The 18592-nt window shown below is 39.2% G+C and overlaps 1 protein-coding gene across 5 annotated transcripts in view; it reads left to right on the forward strand.

Annotated features, from left to right (window-relative positions):
- The window catches only part of EPS15 (epidermal growth factor receptor pathway substrate 15), a 72638-nt gene that overhangs the window by 3521 nt on the left and 50525 nt on the right, over window positions 1-18592 (forward strand). For 4 of the 5 annotated variants that reach the window (XM_074876062.1, XM_074876064.1, XM_074876066.1 and 1 more), the window contains exon 2: window positions 11007-11093. In XM_074876062.1, the coding sequence (XP_074732163.1) occupies window positions 11022-11093 (72 nt within the window). In that variant the 5' untranslated portion in view covers window positions 11007-11021. Of the gene's footprint in view, window positions 1-11006; window positions 11094-18193; window positions 18347-18592 lie in introns of those variants that run through there. The other variant, XM_074876063.1, reaches the window with a different exon arrangement.

Below are 18592 nucleotides of genomic sequence, written 5' to 3' on the forward strand. Positions count from 1 at the left end.
TTTTAGCCCGATGGTGGATGATTCTTCTGCTGCTTGTTGGTAGCAAGTAATGTCTTTTATTTGTACCTTCAGGAAAAAATTTCATCCACTTGATTTTTTTTTTATGGGTAACAAATACACTAATAAGCTATAATCAAGTAGAAGATGAAGCCGCCTGTGTCATCTTCAGTCTCCTGCTACTGTCCTTTAAAGGTATTTTCTAGTCCCTCTATGCATATGCCAAGAACACTAAGAATAGGAACAATGTCAGAGCCTAAACATTTTTTATTTTATTTCTTCAGAATTACATTTGGTTTAGGGGGTTACGGAGAGGAAGATAGATGGGAGGGAATCACCTTTACCCTACAAGAAGTCATTCTTAAAAGAGGATAATTAAATCAAGTATGCCAGTAAGTGCCATCGTAAATAGATTTTCTGAGTAGATTTATTATACTGTCACTGTTTTTAATACAAATGTTTATGAAAAAAAGTCAGCATTACAGCAGAATGAAGACAGTAATTGGTTCTCTGTCTTTCTGAGGCAAACAAATAATTCTATCTTGGGCCTTTCTTGCTAATTCCTGTATGATCCCAGCAAATAAAAGCCATTAGCAATAAATTTTCCCAATCCTGTCCCTTTTAATCTAGTTTTTCTCTGATCTTAATGAATTGTCATAAATTCCTCTAGGTCAGGGATGTGAACCTCACTGAGGGCTAAGCAGACCTTTCTGAGTCTTCTAAATGACTCCATATTAACATACACCAGAAGAAATCAAATTACCACAGGTTGTATGAAGTTAAAGTCCCCGGGCCTCAGAGTCCCTGTTCTCTTTCTACTTATAGCTTATGGCTGTGTTTGGACTAGGTTTCACAATAGAAGGGACTTTTCTGTCTGAACATTATAAAGATCTGCCTTATTATTGTCCAGATTCTCATCCTTTCATGGCATGTTTAGAGCTGCACTGGAGAGTATTATGATATTGTAGCCATTTCCCCAAAACACATGGAATGTGTTCAGCCAGAATATGGTACCATTTAAGAAGGGACTGAAGAATCTCTCTTGCATTTAAAATAGAGATGATTCTGGAACTAAGATTTATTTTATCTGTAGTTATTTAATCTTCTCTAGTAGTGCTGTATGTCTGGAGGATGATGCAGCAAGGACACAGCTGACTCACCTAACTGGCACCGATACTTTACAGGACTAGGAAAAGTTTGTCAGATGTTGCAATATGTTAAAAACAGGGTGTGATGGTATTCAGTTAAGCAATTCAGGTGACTCACTTACTGACCAAATCCTGTTACAAGGCCTACAGAGAAACATGTTTTAAGGGCATTATACATTTGAGGAGCTTATAGCAATAACATAATTTAAGTTTTGTTATGGTCTCATAAAAGAGTAAATTCAGGTTATAGTTTTGCAGGACAGTTTGACATAACAACCTTACCTGGGGGTTGCAAGAGATGTAAACTGACATTTTAGGACTCAGTGTTTCTTCAGGAAGTACATTTCTGAACTGGATGAGGGTCTTTGCCATTTAGAAATGCAGGTATCTTCTATACTCCCCTTACATAGAGGAGGGCAGAAAATTCCTCCCACATGCCCCTGTCACACTTGAGATATTTCAGTGTTCAGAGATTAAAGCATTAACAGCAATACAAATTTAATAGGGAAAGCGCCTTGTAACAAAATTTGTAACTGGCATATACTTTAAATCTAGGTCAAGAGAATTAAAAGATTTGCCTAGCTTTTATACTGAAGAAACAGTTATATGAGCTATTTTCCATCTGCACATAGACTGAGCTCTGGTAATCTGGAAATCAGTGTAGCAACTATAGACATGCTGGAATTAATTTTGCAGGGTGAATGATTCACTGTAATCTTAGTATTATTCTATTATAAAACTTACAACAAATCATAATTTAGTCTTGAGAACAACAAGCCTGATGTCTTTGCTGAGTACAAGAGTTTAGAGTTCACAGCATGCTGAATCACATTTTATGCTCCTAATGCATTGTTTAGATGGGTAACGTCTCATCATTTGATTTAAGCATCTTATCATCCTGTGGGCAGAATTTATTTAAAATTTAATGCAGAAGTCCATACTATTTTCTCAACTGCAAATAAGTGATTTCTACTTTAGTCTCCACAGAGACTTTGAAAAGATATAGAGGAATGCTGCTCAATTGGAATGTTTACTTCACTGCAGCTGCAGCCCCCTGATACAAAAAGGCAAATAAGCATAATCTCTTTTCCCAAAGCTTTCCCACCATCACCTCTTTTCATAGTGTTTGGCCTATTAATATGTTTCAAATAAGGTTACTTGCTCTTTGTAGTCCATTTGTTTTGCAAGAATGCAACAGATACGTTGCCTTCTCACAAAATTTAGACTATTTACAGTAGTTTGATGCGTAGCAAATTCAGCAAGAGAAAGGTAAGAACTGGTTTAATATTTTAAAGAGTATTGTTCCTTATCATAAGGATTATATGCTACATTTATTTTCAGTAATGAGTGGGGTTTTTTCCTTTATACACTAGATTTATTTGTTATTAATAGATACAGCAATATCAAAGCTAATATTTAAAGCTAGTGTATACATATACACAAGTAGGTTCCAAAATATATGCATATTATTAGGCTGTTATGGACAGTATCCATGCTGTTTGGTACAAAGTCTTATTAAAATCTGGAGGAAAAATATGTTTTTCCTTCTCTTTTTGAGAAGAATTAAATCTGACTATGGTAATTTTTAAGGTATTAGGTGGGAAATCTAAGGAGATGAAAGGGAGGATAAAAGCAAAGTCAGGGAGATGTAAAGGTGAGCAATCAATCATAAAACACAAGAATATAGAATAAGCACTATCCCATGAGTGCTTCTATTACTCATTTTATTTCCATAGCTATAAGTATTAAAACTGAGTTTCTGTTGTGTCTGTTTAGAATCAGTTTCCAGCTCCTTCTGCATGTCATTCTGGGAATTAAGGCCAAATCATTTTACTTTAGACCTAGAATCACTCCCAGTGATTTGTACATAGGAGGAGCCCTGTGTACAGTATACTCCTTCATCTAATACTGCCCTGATTTTGGGATGCCAAAAAGATCTTTCTTTAGGGTTACTGTTTCTTGTGTAAAGATGGGAGACAAAGGTAGCAAGGTTTATCCTACCAAAAATTGGAGAAGTCTTTGTCTTCTTATCTGAGAATCAAAATAATCCTTTTTAGTACCTGATTAAAGGATTTGCTTCCTTCTTTTTCTGATGGAAGCAAAAATGCAGAAATTATCTTTTCATCCTACTCAACTATCTCTCTCTTCCATGAGAAATGGAGAAAGAAGTAGATAATTGATTTAGTAGAAGAAAAATAAGTAGCCAGAATGGGTACAAATTGATCCCCAAAAATCACGATCTGATGGGTGTCTTGCTACTTTGACAGCTCTCAGGAGCTGTCAGGAACTATTCTGGCTACGTGCGAACTAGAAGACTCATGTGCAGGATGCAGCCACATCTGATTCCCAGATGAAGTGAGACTTCGGTTCACAGCAGCACCTCCTGTAGCTTCATCAGCTTGGTATCAGCAGGAAGAAGACCCATGTTCAAAGATGAGGGAAAGCCCTAGCCCACCCTGGCTAGGTTTCCAACCTTAGCAGTATGAAGACAAATGCTTGGGACATATAGGACATGTTCATCCACTGTCTAGACTTCAACAACCACTCACACCAATTAAACAACTCCAGTTCAGGTGACTTTTGAGCTGTAAATTATTGGAGGTTCACAAAAAAAGAACACCAGGGCAGTTTCACTACATGCTTATCTATCTCCTACCATCTTCTATAGCTACTCGCTATTGCCTCTGCTGGAGACAGGACACTGTGCTATTTGAAGCTTTCTTCTGAGCCACTACCTCTGTTCTTATATTGTGTTCTTATTTTCACAGAGTTAGCTAAAGGACTCTGTAGGCAACCTTTCAAGGAGAGTTTTGGGTTGTTTGGGGTTTTTTTTACCTGTAAAAGAGTGGAATTTCTGTGGGGATCTTTAATGATACTGTAGCCTAATTTTACATCTTCATAGTTGAACATTATTTTGCCCATTCTCTAACATCAGCAGTTTCACTGACTTCCGCTGAAGCTAAAGTTGCTCAGAACTGCTGAAATATGCCCAGATGTCACAGACTGAAACAAAGGGAATCCTGCTCAGCTCGTAGGCAGCAGCACACACAGGGCACTCTGTTACTCAGTTTGTAAGCCAAGAACTTGATGAAAATCCAGGCCTTGTTGCATCTGTTTGCTTCCAAGTTTCAAAAGTTCAGTCTGTTCTATTCATACTTCCCAGTGCCCTGATAAACCATTTAATTTGAACAGTAACTGCAACGTAACTTCTAAGCAAATGCTACAGTAACATTAATATTAAAATCTGTAAATGCTGCTGGAGTTAACCGAATTCTCTGGACAATTGTCAAAATGGAGAGTTACATAATTTGCTTTCCATTGCCCAAGAGTATTAATTTTTGAAAATAAACATGTGAGGAATATACTAACAAGCAAGTCTAACTATAAAAATAGTCTGGAGTACACAGTGAGACTTTGATTTCCATAGCATAAGTTGAAGTTGGTAATGTTTGGGATGTAGTTTCTTACAGTTATGTATTTACTTGAGGTATACGCAATAAATTGTTTTAATTTACTGGTCAAGTTTGCAATGTAGATTGTAGATTAGTAGCCTTAAGTCTCTGGAAATAAGATATCAACAAGCGAAATCATGAGTTTAGTTGGGTGTTTCCAGTTCAGGCCAAACAGGCCAAAAGTTTTTCTTACTTGTGTGTTCCATTGGTGTTGATGTGGTTACATGTACATAATCAAGAGCAAAATTTATCGCATTGACTTAAAGATTAAAGCGTGTAAATACCCAAAGTTAAGTTCTGCTATTCATATTGCATAAGAAAAGAGGAGGATCTGAGTTTACACCGAGTATTACACTCTCCAGTTTATGCTGACTGGTTCTAACTATGCTGTTTCAGGTATGCCAACTAGAGAAAAGATGCAGCTCTTCTGAATACAGCAAAATCAGTAGCAATTGAACTGTTGTCTTATCAGTCTTTCAGATTTTGGTTTACTTATCTGACAAAACAAAATCCTACCCACAGATTTCCCTGATCCAACTATCATATACGTATTGATGAAATTAACCCATTCTGTCTGTAAAATGTTATGTCGACTTGGCTTTACAATTTTGGATGGGAATTTAATCTGTTAAATATCAGGGGTGATGTCTCATACATTTAATGGCTACAGAGTCACTGCATTAAATTTACTCATTGCACTGAATGTTTAAAACATGAGGAGGACAATGTTCTTTTTCTTGTAGGTAGTAGACCAATCTTATACCTGGAGTATTTGTCTTGGCTCTAGAGTTAATTCAGCTTACAATTTCTTTGTGGTTTTTAGCTTGAATCCTGTCATTATTTGTAGCATTGTAGTACTTTAAAGATTTCTGGGGATAATCAGTACAGTGTCAGCTGATGCAGTGACTGTGTGAAGCACAGTGCAGTGTAACTGATGTTAGTGGTGCTTGACTGACTCAAGTGATGGCTGTCATTTCTGTTCCCAGTAGCAACATGGGCATATTCTGTACATTCTGAATGCTCAGACAGTGTAATTAGTTCTTGGAAATGTTTGATTTTTTCATGCACAGAGAAACTCTGCAGCATGCAATCTGCCATTCTCTGGCATTCTTGAATGTACTGTTAGGAATCCTGGTGTTAAGAAATTCAGACGACTAGAAACAGAGTTTGGGGAGATGGACAGATTAATACGCATATGTAGATGTACACAGATGTGTGTGTGTCCTCAACGAAAAAAATCCAGATGGAAAAAAACTGGCATATCTGGGAAAACTGAGACATATGGTGGCTTTAAATCAGTTTACTTTACAGTGAAGGCATTGCCTAAGGCATAATAATGGCAGCAGGAACAATGCCTCCACTTAGGCAAGCCATGGACCAAGTGTTTGGCAGGGGGTCCTGGGGAAAGGCTAGGAAGTATTACAGGCTGGGGAGAACTTTCTGGTAGCTGTTCCTATATCAGATTGTTTAAATGGGAAATCAGTAGACTTCATATTCCAGGCATTTTAAATTATTTATTTGTGCTTAAGCCCTGCCAACCAAAGCATAAGATAAAAAGGAATTTTGGTCTCTGAACCTTCAGGGTTCACATTTTCAAGCTTTTCTTGGCAACCTTGAAGGCCAGAAAGGTCCTATATTTTGCTGCTTTCTTGTTGGCTTTTTTAAATTAAAGCTCAAATAACACATGCAAGCTCTTAACTCTAGAGGCTGGAGCTTTATTAAAAAAACAAACAAAAAAATGGAAAATATATGATAAAATCTTGGTAGCTGGTAAAATGGAATTTGTTTTCTAGAGCATGCCATATTTGAAAAGAGTAAGTAGAAAGGCAGAAAATGAGAAAAGAGCATCTTCCAAGCAGATAGGCCCTGTTTATCTAAAGTGCGACAAGGAAAACTTTTATCCCACTTAACTTTTACTTTTGGATGGCATTTGAATTGGCCTTGTGTGTTTGGCAGCTCATCTGTTGAGCCATCTGTTTCAAATTATGCATGCTCAGAGGGCACATTGCATCCAGGGATACAGTTCCCCTGAACAGAAGAAATTTGAATTGGATTCGTAGTTTAGTGATCTGTAAACATGGATGTGCAATCATACATCTAAATAAACTCTGTTTATTTTGGAGAAATCGAAGCATTCATACAGCTGGAGAAATCTGAGGAAGGGTTATAAGTGGAAAGCCTTAGGCCATTATTCACTGGCCTAAGTACAGTGCTCAGGCAGTGCAAAATAAGAGAAAACCACCCAAAGTCCCCACCTAGGAAATTCCTCTTTTACACTGAAAAGTTCTTAATGGACTAAAAGCTAATATAGTAACTAGTTTTACAGCCCATTTAAACAGTGTCTTAAAGGGATTGTAGGGTAGAGAAACTGCAATTTGGCTCCTTCCGTTAATGAATCATCTGCAGTCCCATCACAGGGCTAGAGATAAACTTGGGTAGTGAATCAGAAAGCTATAACCAACTCTGAGAGCCTTTGTTATGCAAGTACATCTTGGCCAGGAAAGAGGATTTGATCCATAAACTTTAATGGTGCATTAGGTGAATTTTATATTATTTATGGCATACTAGTAGCACTTATCTTTTTCATATGTTATCTTCTTTGAACATACTTTTTTTTTTTTTTTTAAGAATATACTGCTTGTTCCACCCCTCCCTATTCCTTCCTTTCCCCAGAACGCTGATTCAATTCCTTTTACCCTTTCAGTCAGCTTGCAGTTTTAGGCATTTCCTTGTCTGGTTTTCAGTGGAACACATTACTTCCCTCTCATCAGCACTGTGCAGCTCTGTCGAGGCTGTTGAATAACGTGCTGGCTGGAGATAGAAGATTTCTTTACAAGCAGTAGATACTGACATAAGACCATCTTCTCTTCATGGAATACACTGAAACTATGAATTTGGGTAGTAGCTGTGCAGTTGTGTATGAGAGAAGGAAATTTGGCTCACATAATGCAGTGATGGAAGTAATGGTAAATATAGAACCAGCCAGGAGACTTGAGGGATAAATGTAATTTTGTCATAGATTCTCTTTCTACATTTTTATATTTCCTTTTTTTAGGTTTTCACATTAGCCAAAACCCCAGATTGTTTGCATTATCAGCAAAGTTTGAGTCCTCTGGTGATGAGGATCAGACTTAAGTAATACAGTTTATAATAAGTTGTGAACAGAGCATTGACCAAATGTAGATTTATTATATTGTTTGCACAGATCTTATTCAATGCGTGTGAAGAGTCTAATAATGACATTAGGCTGAGTGAGGTGCTTGGAAATATTTCCTCCTGCTAGAAGTAGCACACATAGTTCATTTAATCAAACAATTGTATGTGCACTATTTGCACATCTAAAATTTTAGGACTTTTATTTTTTTGTAATATAATCTGCTGTTCTGATCAAAAATAGATCTCTATATTACATTGCTTACTCAAGTATTAAGTTGTATTACTTTTTAAATTAGTAATCCCAAAATAGCTACGGGAATTGATGAACATTATTTCAGTCATGTTACAAAATTGAGGTACCTGAAAGAAAAAATATTACCTAAAATTTTGCCTTTTTGAGTCTTGTTAGTAGAATAAATGCTTTTCTCATATGAACAATTTTTTAAATTACTACAAAGCTACAAGGGCAGGGGACAGAGCTGCAGATATGTAAAAAAATTCAGCTGTATGATAATGGTAAAGGGGGGAGAGATTCTTTGCTGGTTTTAGAATCTGCCAAGGACATAGGTGCTATGTTTTGGGCAAGAGAACTCTTTTAGACTAATGCCATCTAGCTGGCTTTCGTCTGTGCCAGTTGTTATATAGGCCAAGCCCCCTGTCCTGCCTCTACCACATTTCTTGAAGTAGGAATTAGATTAAAAATACAGTAACTCACAGTTACCTGACTGGAAATATATCTATTAAGTGATTTGGAAACCCAAGAAAGCTGTCCAAGCTGCTGTGCTTTTATCAGAGACTTTGATCAGAAGTTTCCTCATCCGTGTCCTGAAGCAATTTTTGGATACTTTTCCTCTTTCAAGCCTCACTGGCAGCAAAAAAAGCCTGGCTGTAGGACCTGCTCCAATTTGCTCTCCAATGCACATGATAAATACAGTTACAAAACCCAAAAGTCTCCACCACCAACTTCTGTCTCATTCTTTTAATTAGTAACTACTTTTTCTGAGATGCCATGCATATCAGCTTTGTTTCCTGTGCTTTATTTTTGCAAAAGACAGAGATCTATCACACCAAGTTTTTTCAAAACCTGTGTCTGTGTGACAATATTGGTAACTCACTTAATCTTTTAAATTATTCTGTAAACGCCAGTCTCAATCCTATATTGAGGATAACTGTAGATTTTTAAGTTGTAATTGTAGGAACTCCATAAACTAGAATTGATTTGAAATTATTGCAATTAGATACTATGTTGACTTTTATTTGTATACAATAAATTTTGTGATATCATCCAGGCCTGTCACAAACTTTTGTTGTTTAGAGTTAACAGACATCTTGCATACCTGAAAATCTCAACTACAAAAATAAGGATACTGAAAAGCAAGAATAAACAGCAGATACCTGTATTTATAGATAAAACAATATAGGTTTTCTTGACGTTCATCTCTACAAGGTACCTGTATGGTTTATATTTTTGGCCTGACAGTTGTGCCATCTAGCTAATGGATTTTTTCTGTAGTCCCATGTAGGAGACCCACAGGTAATTTTTAGCCTTGGATTTATTCCCTACTTAGGAGAATTAGAGTTAAATTAAGTAACTCATCTATATATTCATTTTACAGTTAACGAAATATCTCTACTGATGATTTTGAAGCATTTTTTTTCATGCTGATCTGTATATATGTAATTTACCATCATCTAATGCAATCACAAGGAAAGGGGACAAAAATTAATTTTTTACAAATATTTCTGTAAGGAAAATCACTAGGGTAAACTTGATTTGAACAGGAACAAATTATGTCTTCTCGGTAAACAGGAAGAGACTGGCAATCAACACTTTCAGTTTTGGATGTAATTTGAATGTCCTTTGAATCATGGAGATTCTTTTAGGAAGAATGCATCCTCTGTTTCTGCAAAACTCATCTAGCTATCTGATCTAATTTATAAGGCTTCTTCCTCTGTCTCATACCTAACACCTTGATACTTTCCTCTTTTGGACCTCAGTGTTCTTTGTGCCATTTTTATACATCATACCTATTTGTCTTGTGAGCACCTTGGAGGGTTTGTCCTTCTAAAGAAGGGCGAATTTGTCATGTTTACACAAATTAAACTGATACAGAAATCTGAAAAATCTGGCTGGTTTGATACTTGTGCATCATTATCAGTAATTTTGGTAATCTAATATTGATACTTATGTATAAATATACCGATACATTCTTCAATTGCTTCTCAGCTTTTGTGCATCTCATTTAAATTAATATTATCAATAACAGCAGGAGTTAATCTTTCAGATTCTGGGGTGGATTTTTAAGGCTAGAATATATTTAAATGTAATTTTATTTGTAAACTGAGCAAGTTTGATTGAAAAGCTGTGTGAAACTACTGAAACCTGTGATGTAGTTTTCACAGTCACAGTGGTTATTACACTGGAATTATTTTCCATGTCTGCTTTAATTGCTACTAAAACTCAGTTAAAGAAACCTTTTTTATGAAAGGTCACCAGACTTTTGTAGCTACATCTGTTGAACACAACAGGTGAAGCTGATGAAATATCTTTTATTACAGGTAATAGGAAAGAAACATAAGGTGCCACAGAGGTAAACAAGTCCTTGTCAGCTGATGGAGTTCAAATTTAGTTAATGCTCTTTTGCACCTGATCAGTCACATGCACACCTTCAATGGTTCCATCAAGGCTGAATCACTGCTGCATTACTTCTGCAACTTAATCTGAAAAAAAAAAAAAAATTAAAGCAGAAAACAAATCAGTCACTAAGCAAATAATTTGGTAATCTTTAAGGATTAAAGATAGGCAGTGATATTTATTGTATGTGTTTAAAACATTTTTCATAAAGGAAAATATTTTAGGTGCTATCTTATCAGTCAGGTTACATTACTGTTACTGATAGTACCAAACTGATTTAGAAGAGTGGAGATATTTAATTATACGTCAATAATTCAGAAGTCTGGAAAACAAAGAGAGGTTTTACCCAATGTCCCTCAGTCTTACATGTTGACACCAGTGGGACTATATGTTTTGCACTTAAAGGAACATTTTGCTTGCTGGTGTTGTGCAATAGTTAGCTGAGTAACAGAACAGATTCCTCTCCCTGCTCCAGAGCTGTAAATCAAAAATAATCCCATGTGGTGGTTTCTCATTTATGGACATACGGCAGGATTGTGGTTCTGAGAAGGGGGGTGCAGCTGAAAGACCATCTGTGGAGATTGCTACAAACTCACACCAAATTCCTTCTGTCTGCAGAAAGAGCACCGCAGTATGGTATCTGATAGCCTTCACGAAGTGCAACCTGCAGTCTCCCTCACAGCACACAGACTGATACAGATACAGGCAAGTAATGCTTTGCTCTTGCTTCTCACTGTATTTCACAATAGTTTGTGATCTTTTCCATAGCAACAAAGGCATCAAAACACATACTTCAGTTAGCACAGTTTTAAATGTGGCTTAATCACGGTTAACTAACATAGTCGAATCATCTTTGTCCTTGTCTACTCTGAGGGCAAAATCATGAACACGTTTTCAAATACGATTATTTTTCCACTATTGTTAAGGCTTTTGACTCATCTCTTCACTGTACCTTTGGCAGTCACAGTACCATAGCCCAGCTGAGATCTCTGCTCTGTCACTAGTGGCCTTCTCACTGTAGTTCACATATATGGGAGAGGTTATTGCTGAAACCAAGCAGAATGTGATTTAAATTTAGGAAAGTTTTTAAGTACTAGTGTAAAATTAAACATGACTATTGTGTTGTCCTGAATAAGGATGAGTTTAAATGTGTGTTTTAAATGTTTTGCCTGAATTTAAGTATTAGTGCCTGAATTGTTGCTCAGCTTGAATACTGGGTTGCAGGTAGTAGGTTACTGTGATTTGGGAAAGTTAGGTTTTTTGTCTTATGACCAACACTGGTGCATCAGTGTTACTTTATTTTCATAATTTCCAAACCATTTTGACATTGTTATGATTGTAATTAAGACTAGATGAAAATGAAAGAAAATTGAGAAGAAGGTAAAAATATATAAGAAGATAAAAAGAATTAGGAGGACAGGAAAAGAGTTTCAAGAAGAAACACTTGCTAGTATCAAGATTTACAGCAATGCCATAAAAATGGCATCATGCCATAAATAGTAATGGGTTTGTCTTAAAGACAAACCATGAGAAGAAAAAAAATCAAATGGTCGATAACATGCTCTTTTACTTAATTACTTCATGTATCTTATAATTCTGAAATGAATGAATAATCTTTGTGAAGTGCAGAGTGAATTAGTTCTAGGTTAGGGGAATGTTGGGAATTCAGTGTGTAGATTTAAAAAAAAATATATTTTCTATTTACTTAAAACATAATATACTTGTAATTGTTTCAGAAAGGCGAGCCATGCTTTACCTGGATATATAGTACAGACAACATGCCTAAGGAAAAAGGGAACAGAAGAATACACATTACAATATTGATGTGTTTAATTTATAATGAAGACTGTTGCTGTTTCAGCAGTGGTATTGCTTGTTCTATTTCTGTCAGAGCATATCTTAAGCTGTACAAGGAAAGGCTAAACCTCCGACTGCTGTATTAGCTGGACATCATGTCAAATTAGTGCCTCTTGAAGATTTTTCTAGGTTTCAAATATGATATTCAATTAAAAATTAAATCCTATGTGAAAAATGTCACTCTGCTGTGTGTCATCCATCTAGTTTATATAGAGGTCAAATTGACCTCTTGGTAATATATCTACATTTTCTCTAATTCTTTTGGGGCATGAGGTATAGCCCTATGAAATTGGCTCATATAATTAGTTGGAGAAAATAGGATTAATGAAAAGTCTTAATGAAAAGATAAATTGTGTATGTTTGAAAATGGTATAGATGGGTCTGTAGTGCTGCATTTTAAATTTGCCAACTCTTCCATCAAACATAATTGTTTTGAAGAGGTTCATTCAAGCCTTACTCAGGTTATTATCAACTGTAACATTCTAATCTCTTAATAAAAATTCAAGATTGTTTTTCCTAATTATCACAGTTCAAAAATAGTTTTACTGTTCGTGATTCTGAATATTTGCAATATAAATGACATCATTTTACAAAACCAAAGAGGTACAGTTATTCTATACTGTACTCTGTTTCTGTGTGACATGACTGCCAGATAAAGAAATTAAATTCAGATATATTCAGGTACTTCTGAACATCTGAACAGAAAACACTGTTCAGATGAAGAAATATGCAAAGATAACTTAATATCCTAGTTTGTGCTTCTTTAATACTGCTACAGTTTTGTATAAATTTGACCATCCTACAACCCACTTTAAAACGCTTTCAAGGCAGCTGTAATGTTAAAAGTCTGCAAACCACCATGAGAAGCCAAGAGCACAGCACAAGAGGAATTAGCAGATTATTCCTGGGCAGTTTCTATAATGATCAGTGTACATACTCCAGTAACCAGACATCCTCCTAGAATATACACTGTAGGGCTCACACATTACAGGGTTTATGCAAAAAAATTAATGGCTTTCTATGGAAGATCTGATGAAGAGGGTCAGGCTAGATTATTGTAAAGGTCCCTTGTGGCCTTAAAACATACCAGCCTATAAATAACCCTATGACTAGAAAACTTGCAGCTGCAAACAACGTAAAGAGCATATAAAGCATATCCTGGGGTGTGTTTCTCGTAAAGTCACACCCACAGTTGTGACTTCCTAAAACAACTTGTGTCACTAGTCCTGGAAAGTACTTTGAAATTTGTAATAAAAGGTACCTTCAGTCCAAAAGGTCATCAAAGTTTTCTATAATGATCTTGTCATTCCTCAGGAGGGATCTCTCAATAATTGAAGTGTGGGAAGATGCTTTTTCTATCAGGAGCATGCCTGTTGCTTGGCTTTCTGAAACCTGGGCAACATAAGACAGTCTCTGTTTACCTGTGAGCCAGTTCCCTTGCATTTTATTCTTCAATTATAGAATAATAATTCTTTTTTTGCCAGGATTTTGTGTGTTCATACATATGGTAGCTTTTGTTCTGTAAAACTCAAAATGGTTTAATCCTTTTGACATTTAGATCCTTAATTCTGTATATGTGATACTGGAGCTACTAATCTGCTTTGCACTGAAATTCCAAAAAGCTGGGTACGTCATTTCATGTTCAGGTATGCTGGAGGCAGGAGTGAGTCATTCCTCTAGTCAGCCTCCTGAGTGTTCATGAGTTGTAACAATACTTTTCCTAGAACGAGCAGAACAAGTCATACTAAATGCCTATGTGTCGTTTTGGAAAAAAAATAATGGGCTTCCTGTGTGCTGATCCATAAACAAAGCTATAATAAAGGAAGGGATGGACACTTAGTATGTAATTTCCAGGAAGACCAGTGGATATGATTAAAATGTTATTAGCTTTACTAACCAAGATATTTGGGATCATAAGAGATTTATAAAACACAGAGGTCATTAGTATCCGATTCTGACGTGTAAGGCCTTTCTGTGCTGTCTTGCGGCAGCACAGGTTTCAAATTCAAGTCAACTGTACTAGAACAAATCACTTTACACACTTATGCTTTACCTTACAATGGGGGTTTGCACCAAAATGGTTATGCTGTCGCTATTGTAGCTGCACTGGTACAAACCCCATTCTTCACAAACCATTTGGCTGGTTTTGATTTACTAGTAGTCACTTGTTTGTCCAGTATAGACTTAACTTTGTGCATTGTACTTTTAAAGAAACAATAAAGAACACTCAGATCTGGTAGCCATTTGCCAAAATGTCAGTACTTAGAATCATGGAAAATCCTATTATACTTACAAATAATAGCATGCTAATGCAGTTCTCCATGTCCGTTTGGTATCAAAAGTGTCCTGTACTAGAGGGTCTTATGACAAATAGATCAACGGATAGCTGTTATTACACAGCAGATTACAGATAAACACACAGATTCACGCTGAATGTGAGAAGATATAAAATGAAAACTGTTAATTTAAGTTTTTACCTAGTTCATTGACCTTTTGACTTTCTTATGTTCTTAATAAGCTTTCCCAAAAACCCAACACACAATCTCACTACCCCTTCAACTTCTACACAGTTCTCATTACAGGAGATATTGCAAAAGGCCAAGATTCACGGGGTCAGCAAAGGGAGAGACAGATAAACAGGGTTTCCACTGGGGAGCAAATAAGGGGAGAGGTACATTTAGTAAGTCGCCCAGTTCCAGTTCAGGAGCTCTTCCACCCCAGCCAAGCCCTACTGAGCTGCTCATGGCTAAGCCAAGGAAGTAGTTGGAGGGCACTGTTTTGCAAACCTGGTAACTGTTTTGGGTAGATATTAGTAGCCCTAATTTTTCTCTTGACAGAAAGTAAGTATGAAGTCCAGTTTTATGACCCTATGTCAGGAGACAACATCTTGATTCAGCTTAGAAGCTGATAGCTATTTCCTTCTGGGAGCTGTCATTCTAGATTCATACAAATCTGCAGTACAACAATTCACTGTCAGCAGGCTGATGAGCGCTCTTGTAATTATTATAGATATGTCTGAGGCTGTGAACTAGTTAGTTGTTTTAACTCAGGTGATTGGACGCATCCAGGGCAATGTTCATCTATGGGAGGCACAGAATGCTCAACAACAGCAAAGATCTACGTGACCACACCAATCCAGCGTTGATTGAGTGGAACTCATTATTTTAATTTGCGGAGGCCACAGTGGTTACTTTGAGCGATTCTTGTACTCTGGCTGTGGACAGAGTGGTCACGCATGATGGCCATGTGTTTTTAAAGCCCATCCACCTCTCAGAGGAGCCGGGCATGCTCAATGCATGGCCAGGGGGTGAAGGTGCGTAACTGCGTACCTGGCACTGCCTGCTAATTTCTGAGTAGCAAGCGCAGCTCGTAGTCTGGTGCTGCTTTGGAGAGCTCAACAGCAGTATGAAAAGGCTCTCTGGATCAGCAGACTGCACTTCACTGTTTGAGGGAGCAAAATGGTGGGTTTTGTTGTGTTGATTTTCTAATCCAGAGGCTTCAGGAAGGTCAGGCCCTCAGGGGCAGAACAAGAGGGAATGGCTTTAAATGGCAACAGGGGAGGTTCAAACTGGGCATTAGGAGAAAATTTTTCACAGAAAGAGTGGTTCGACAGTGGAATAGGCTGCCCAGGGAGGTGGTGGAGTCACCATCCCTGGATGTCTTTAAGGGTCATTTAGATGAGATGCTGGGGGATATGGTTTAGGGGAGAACTTTTTAGAGTAGGGCTGATGGTTGGACTTGATCTTTTCCAACCTGAATGATTCTGTGATTCTGTGTGATTTGGGCAGAGCAGCCATACCTCCTGGACAGCACATTCTGCTCAGAGGGGACATGGGACACTTAATAGTCCTCTTGGGTGAGGCTTCCCTGCATGAAGGGCTCTGCTGAGAGAGGTGAGTACCCGTATGAGTCCCTGGTGTTCCTTGACTCAACACCCTTATTTCAGTAGCCTCGCTGCAGCTGTGGGCCTAGTGCTGGACTAGGTGGGAAACACTTGATTCAACACCCAGCAGAGAGAAAGGGAACAGCAGCAAGGACACATCTGCTGAGTCAGAGAGCCTGCCCACAAAATCCCACTCACAACAGCTCTCAACATCAAGCCTCTAATTCCAGAGCCAGGTCTCATTATCCTGTTTTGCATTCTCCTTCTATTTGCAATGAGAAGACATCAGCCTGGGCGTAACCTCTCTCCTGAGAGGCCACCAGTGTGCTGCCAAGCCTTAGCTGTTCTCCTCGCCTGGAGAGAGGAGACTGAGAGAAGGAGAAAACAATTGACAGAGCAAAGGGCATCCATGCAAGATCATGACAGCTAATGGAAACCCAGCCCCTCCAAATCTCTACTGAGAGGCCCCCTCCCAAATACTAATGGGCTCAAATACTGCTGTCCCCAGGAGACACAGCTGTAGTTTTACAAACTTTTGGTTTCATTTCCAGGTATTAATTATTGTGGGATAGCATTCCAATTTTAATCAAATTAAAAAAAATAAGCCTAGAAATATAACATCCTGGGCTATTTTCTAGGGATTTTACTTTGGAGGAAATTAGTGTGAGGTGGAGTAGAGAGGGGTGTGACACTGAGCATGTGTATGGTGTGAATATTTTTATATCTATTCTGTTTGCTTCTTATATTCTTCTCCTCCATATCTTCTTTTTCTTGCTGAAACAATGACTGAGAAACAGGTCAGTAAAGCAGACCCTCTATAAAACCTTTATTAGAGAATAGGTAGGAAGGAGGGATCCCACGTGTTTCATGACAGATGATGAGAAATAGCAGCTCAGAATGACTACCAGCTGAGGAATGACAGGATGCAGAGGTGGGGCATGAGCATTAGCACAAGCATGAAACTGAGCTGAAGAGGACAAAAAAATGTAGAGTGGTAGAGAATTAAGAACAGAGAAAGAGAACAAAGCACATTGTGACACTTTTCCAGTAATCAAGTATGACTCCAGGTAGTTTTCTCTTTTTGGTCCAAATGTGTATTTCAAGTTTAAATTTGTGCCTAATCTGTCTTAGGGTAAAGTAAAAAAATAGGAATGTTTTCCTGCCACCCTCGGTGACTGATGCGCGCTGTGGTAGTGCAAAGAGCTCAGAATAGTAGTTGAAATGGCCAGTGTGTGGGAGTGAGCAGGTACAGGAGGAGCAGTCTGTGCTCTCCTGTTTCCTGGCTCTCTGGTGGCAGAGGGAGATTTGCCTGGGTGAAGCTGGAGCCCTAAGTGGGAGAAAGAGCAGGAAAATATCTGGTGGCACAAATATCGCTTTCAGCCAGTCTGCACACAGTTGTTTCTCATTGGTTAGGAGAATGTGGTGCAGTTGGCTTCCCATTCCAGCTTGCTCCTCTTGCTGCCTGTGTCATCTCATGGTTTCTCCTGTCATTGAAGGTTGCTTGTCCCCTTTCTTCTGCTTTCCCCCCCTGGAAGACCTAGTGTTCCCTGGACTGTTCCACTGAGCACAGTGTGCCAGGGAGAAGGACGTATACAACCAGCAGTTGCCTGGGCGGGCATATAATTTCCTGTGAGCAGAGAGGCCTGGGGGAGAGAGGCAAGAGGCCAAGCCCAGGGCTGCCCTTCACTGCTGTTGAGCCAGGAGAGGATGTGTTGGGTCAGCACATCCTGCTGGGCTCACACTCTGCTTCCTCCTGGGCCCTCTGCCCAATTCTGTTGTAACCAAGCCCAGACCTGATGCACCTCCTGTTTTGAGACCTCCCCCACCTGTGTCATGACTGAACTGGAGAACTAACCGTTCAAAATGCTTGAAGCACATCCAGCAGCCGCAGGGCCACCGCAGAAGGTAAGGGGAGGGCTAGGAGCTGGGAGCGGGGGTGTTGCCACCAGATCAGGCCAAGAACTCCAGCTCCGGGTTTTTGTTGCAGCTGCCTCGAGCGGGCTCCGGCGAGCGGGTTCCGGCGCCCGGTTTTGCTTGCGGCTCCCCGCTGCCGTGTGCGGCTCCGGCTCCGGCCGCCCCGGTGCCGGGTTTTGGCGGGGGCCGGGCTGGGGAAGTTGCTGAAGTTGGGCCGTGAGTGCCGGGGCCGCGGCGCGTCCTTCCTGCAGCCCGGCCGGTGCATGATGGAAGCAGCATGGCCGCCCACCTCTCCCTGACACAGGTATCTCCCGCCGGCCTCCGCACCGCCAGGGCGCTCCCCGCCCCTGCCCGCCGCTCGCCTCCCTCGGCCGGCGGGCTCCGAGGCCTGGCGCCTCCCGGGAGCACGGAGCGGGGGGTGGTTCGGGACAGGAGCGGGGCCTGGGGCTGACCTGCTCCGTGGGCGGGTGGCGGGGCCGCCTCGACGCCGCTGGGGAGTGGCTCGGTGCTTCCCGGAGGGCCCCTTGGCGGGGCGGCTTTGTGTGCCCGC

Source organism: Strix uralensis, chromosome 8 (genome assembly GCF_047716275.1).
Source record: "Strix uralensis isolate ZFMK-TIS-50842 chromosome 8, bStrUra1, whole genome shotgun sequence".
NCBI lineage: Eukaryota > Metazoa > Chordata > Aves > Strigiformes > Strigidae > Strix > Strix uralensis.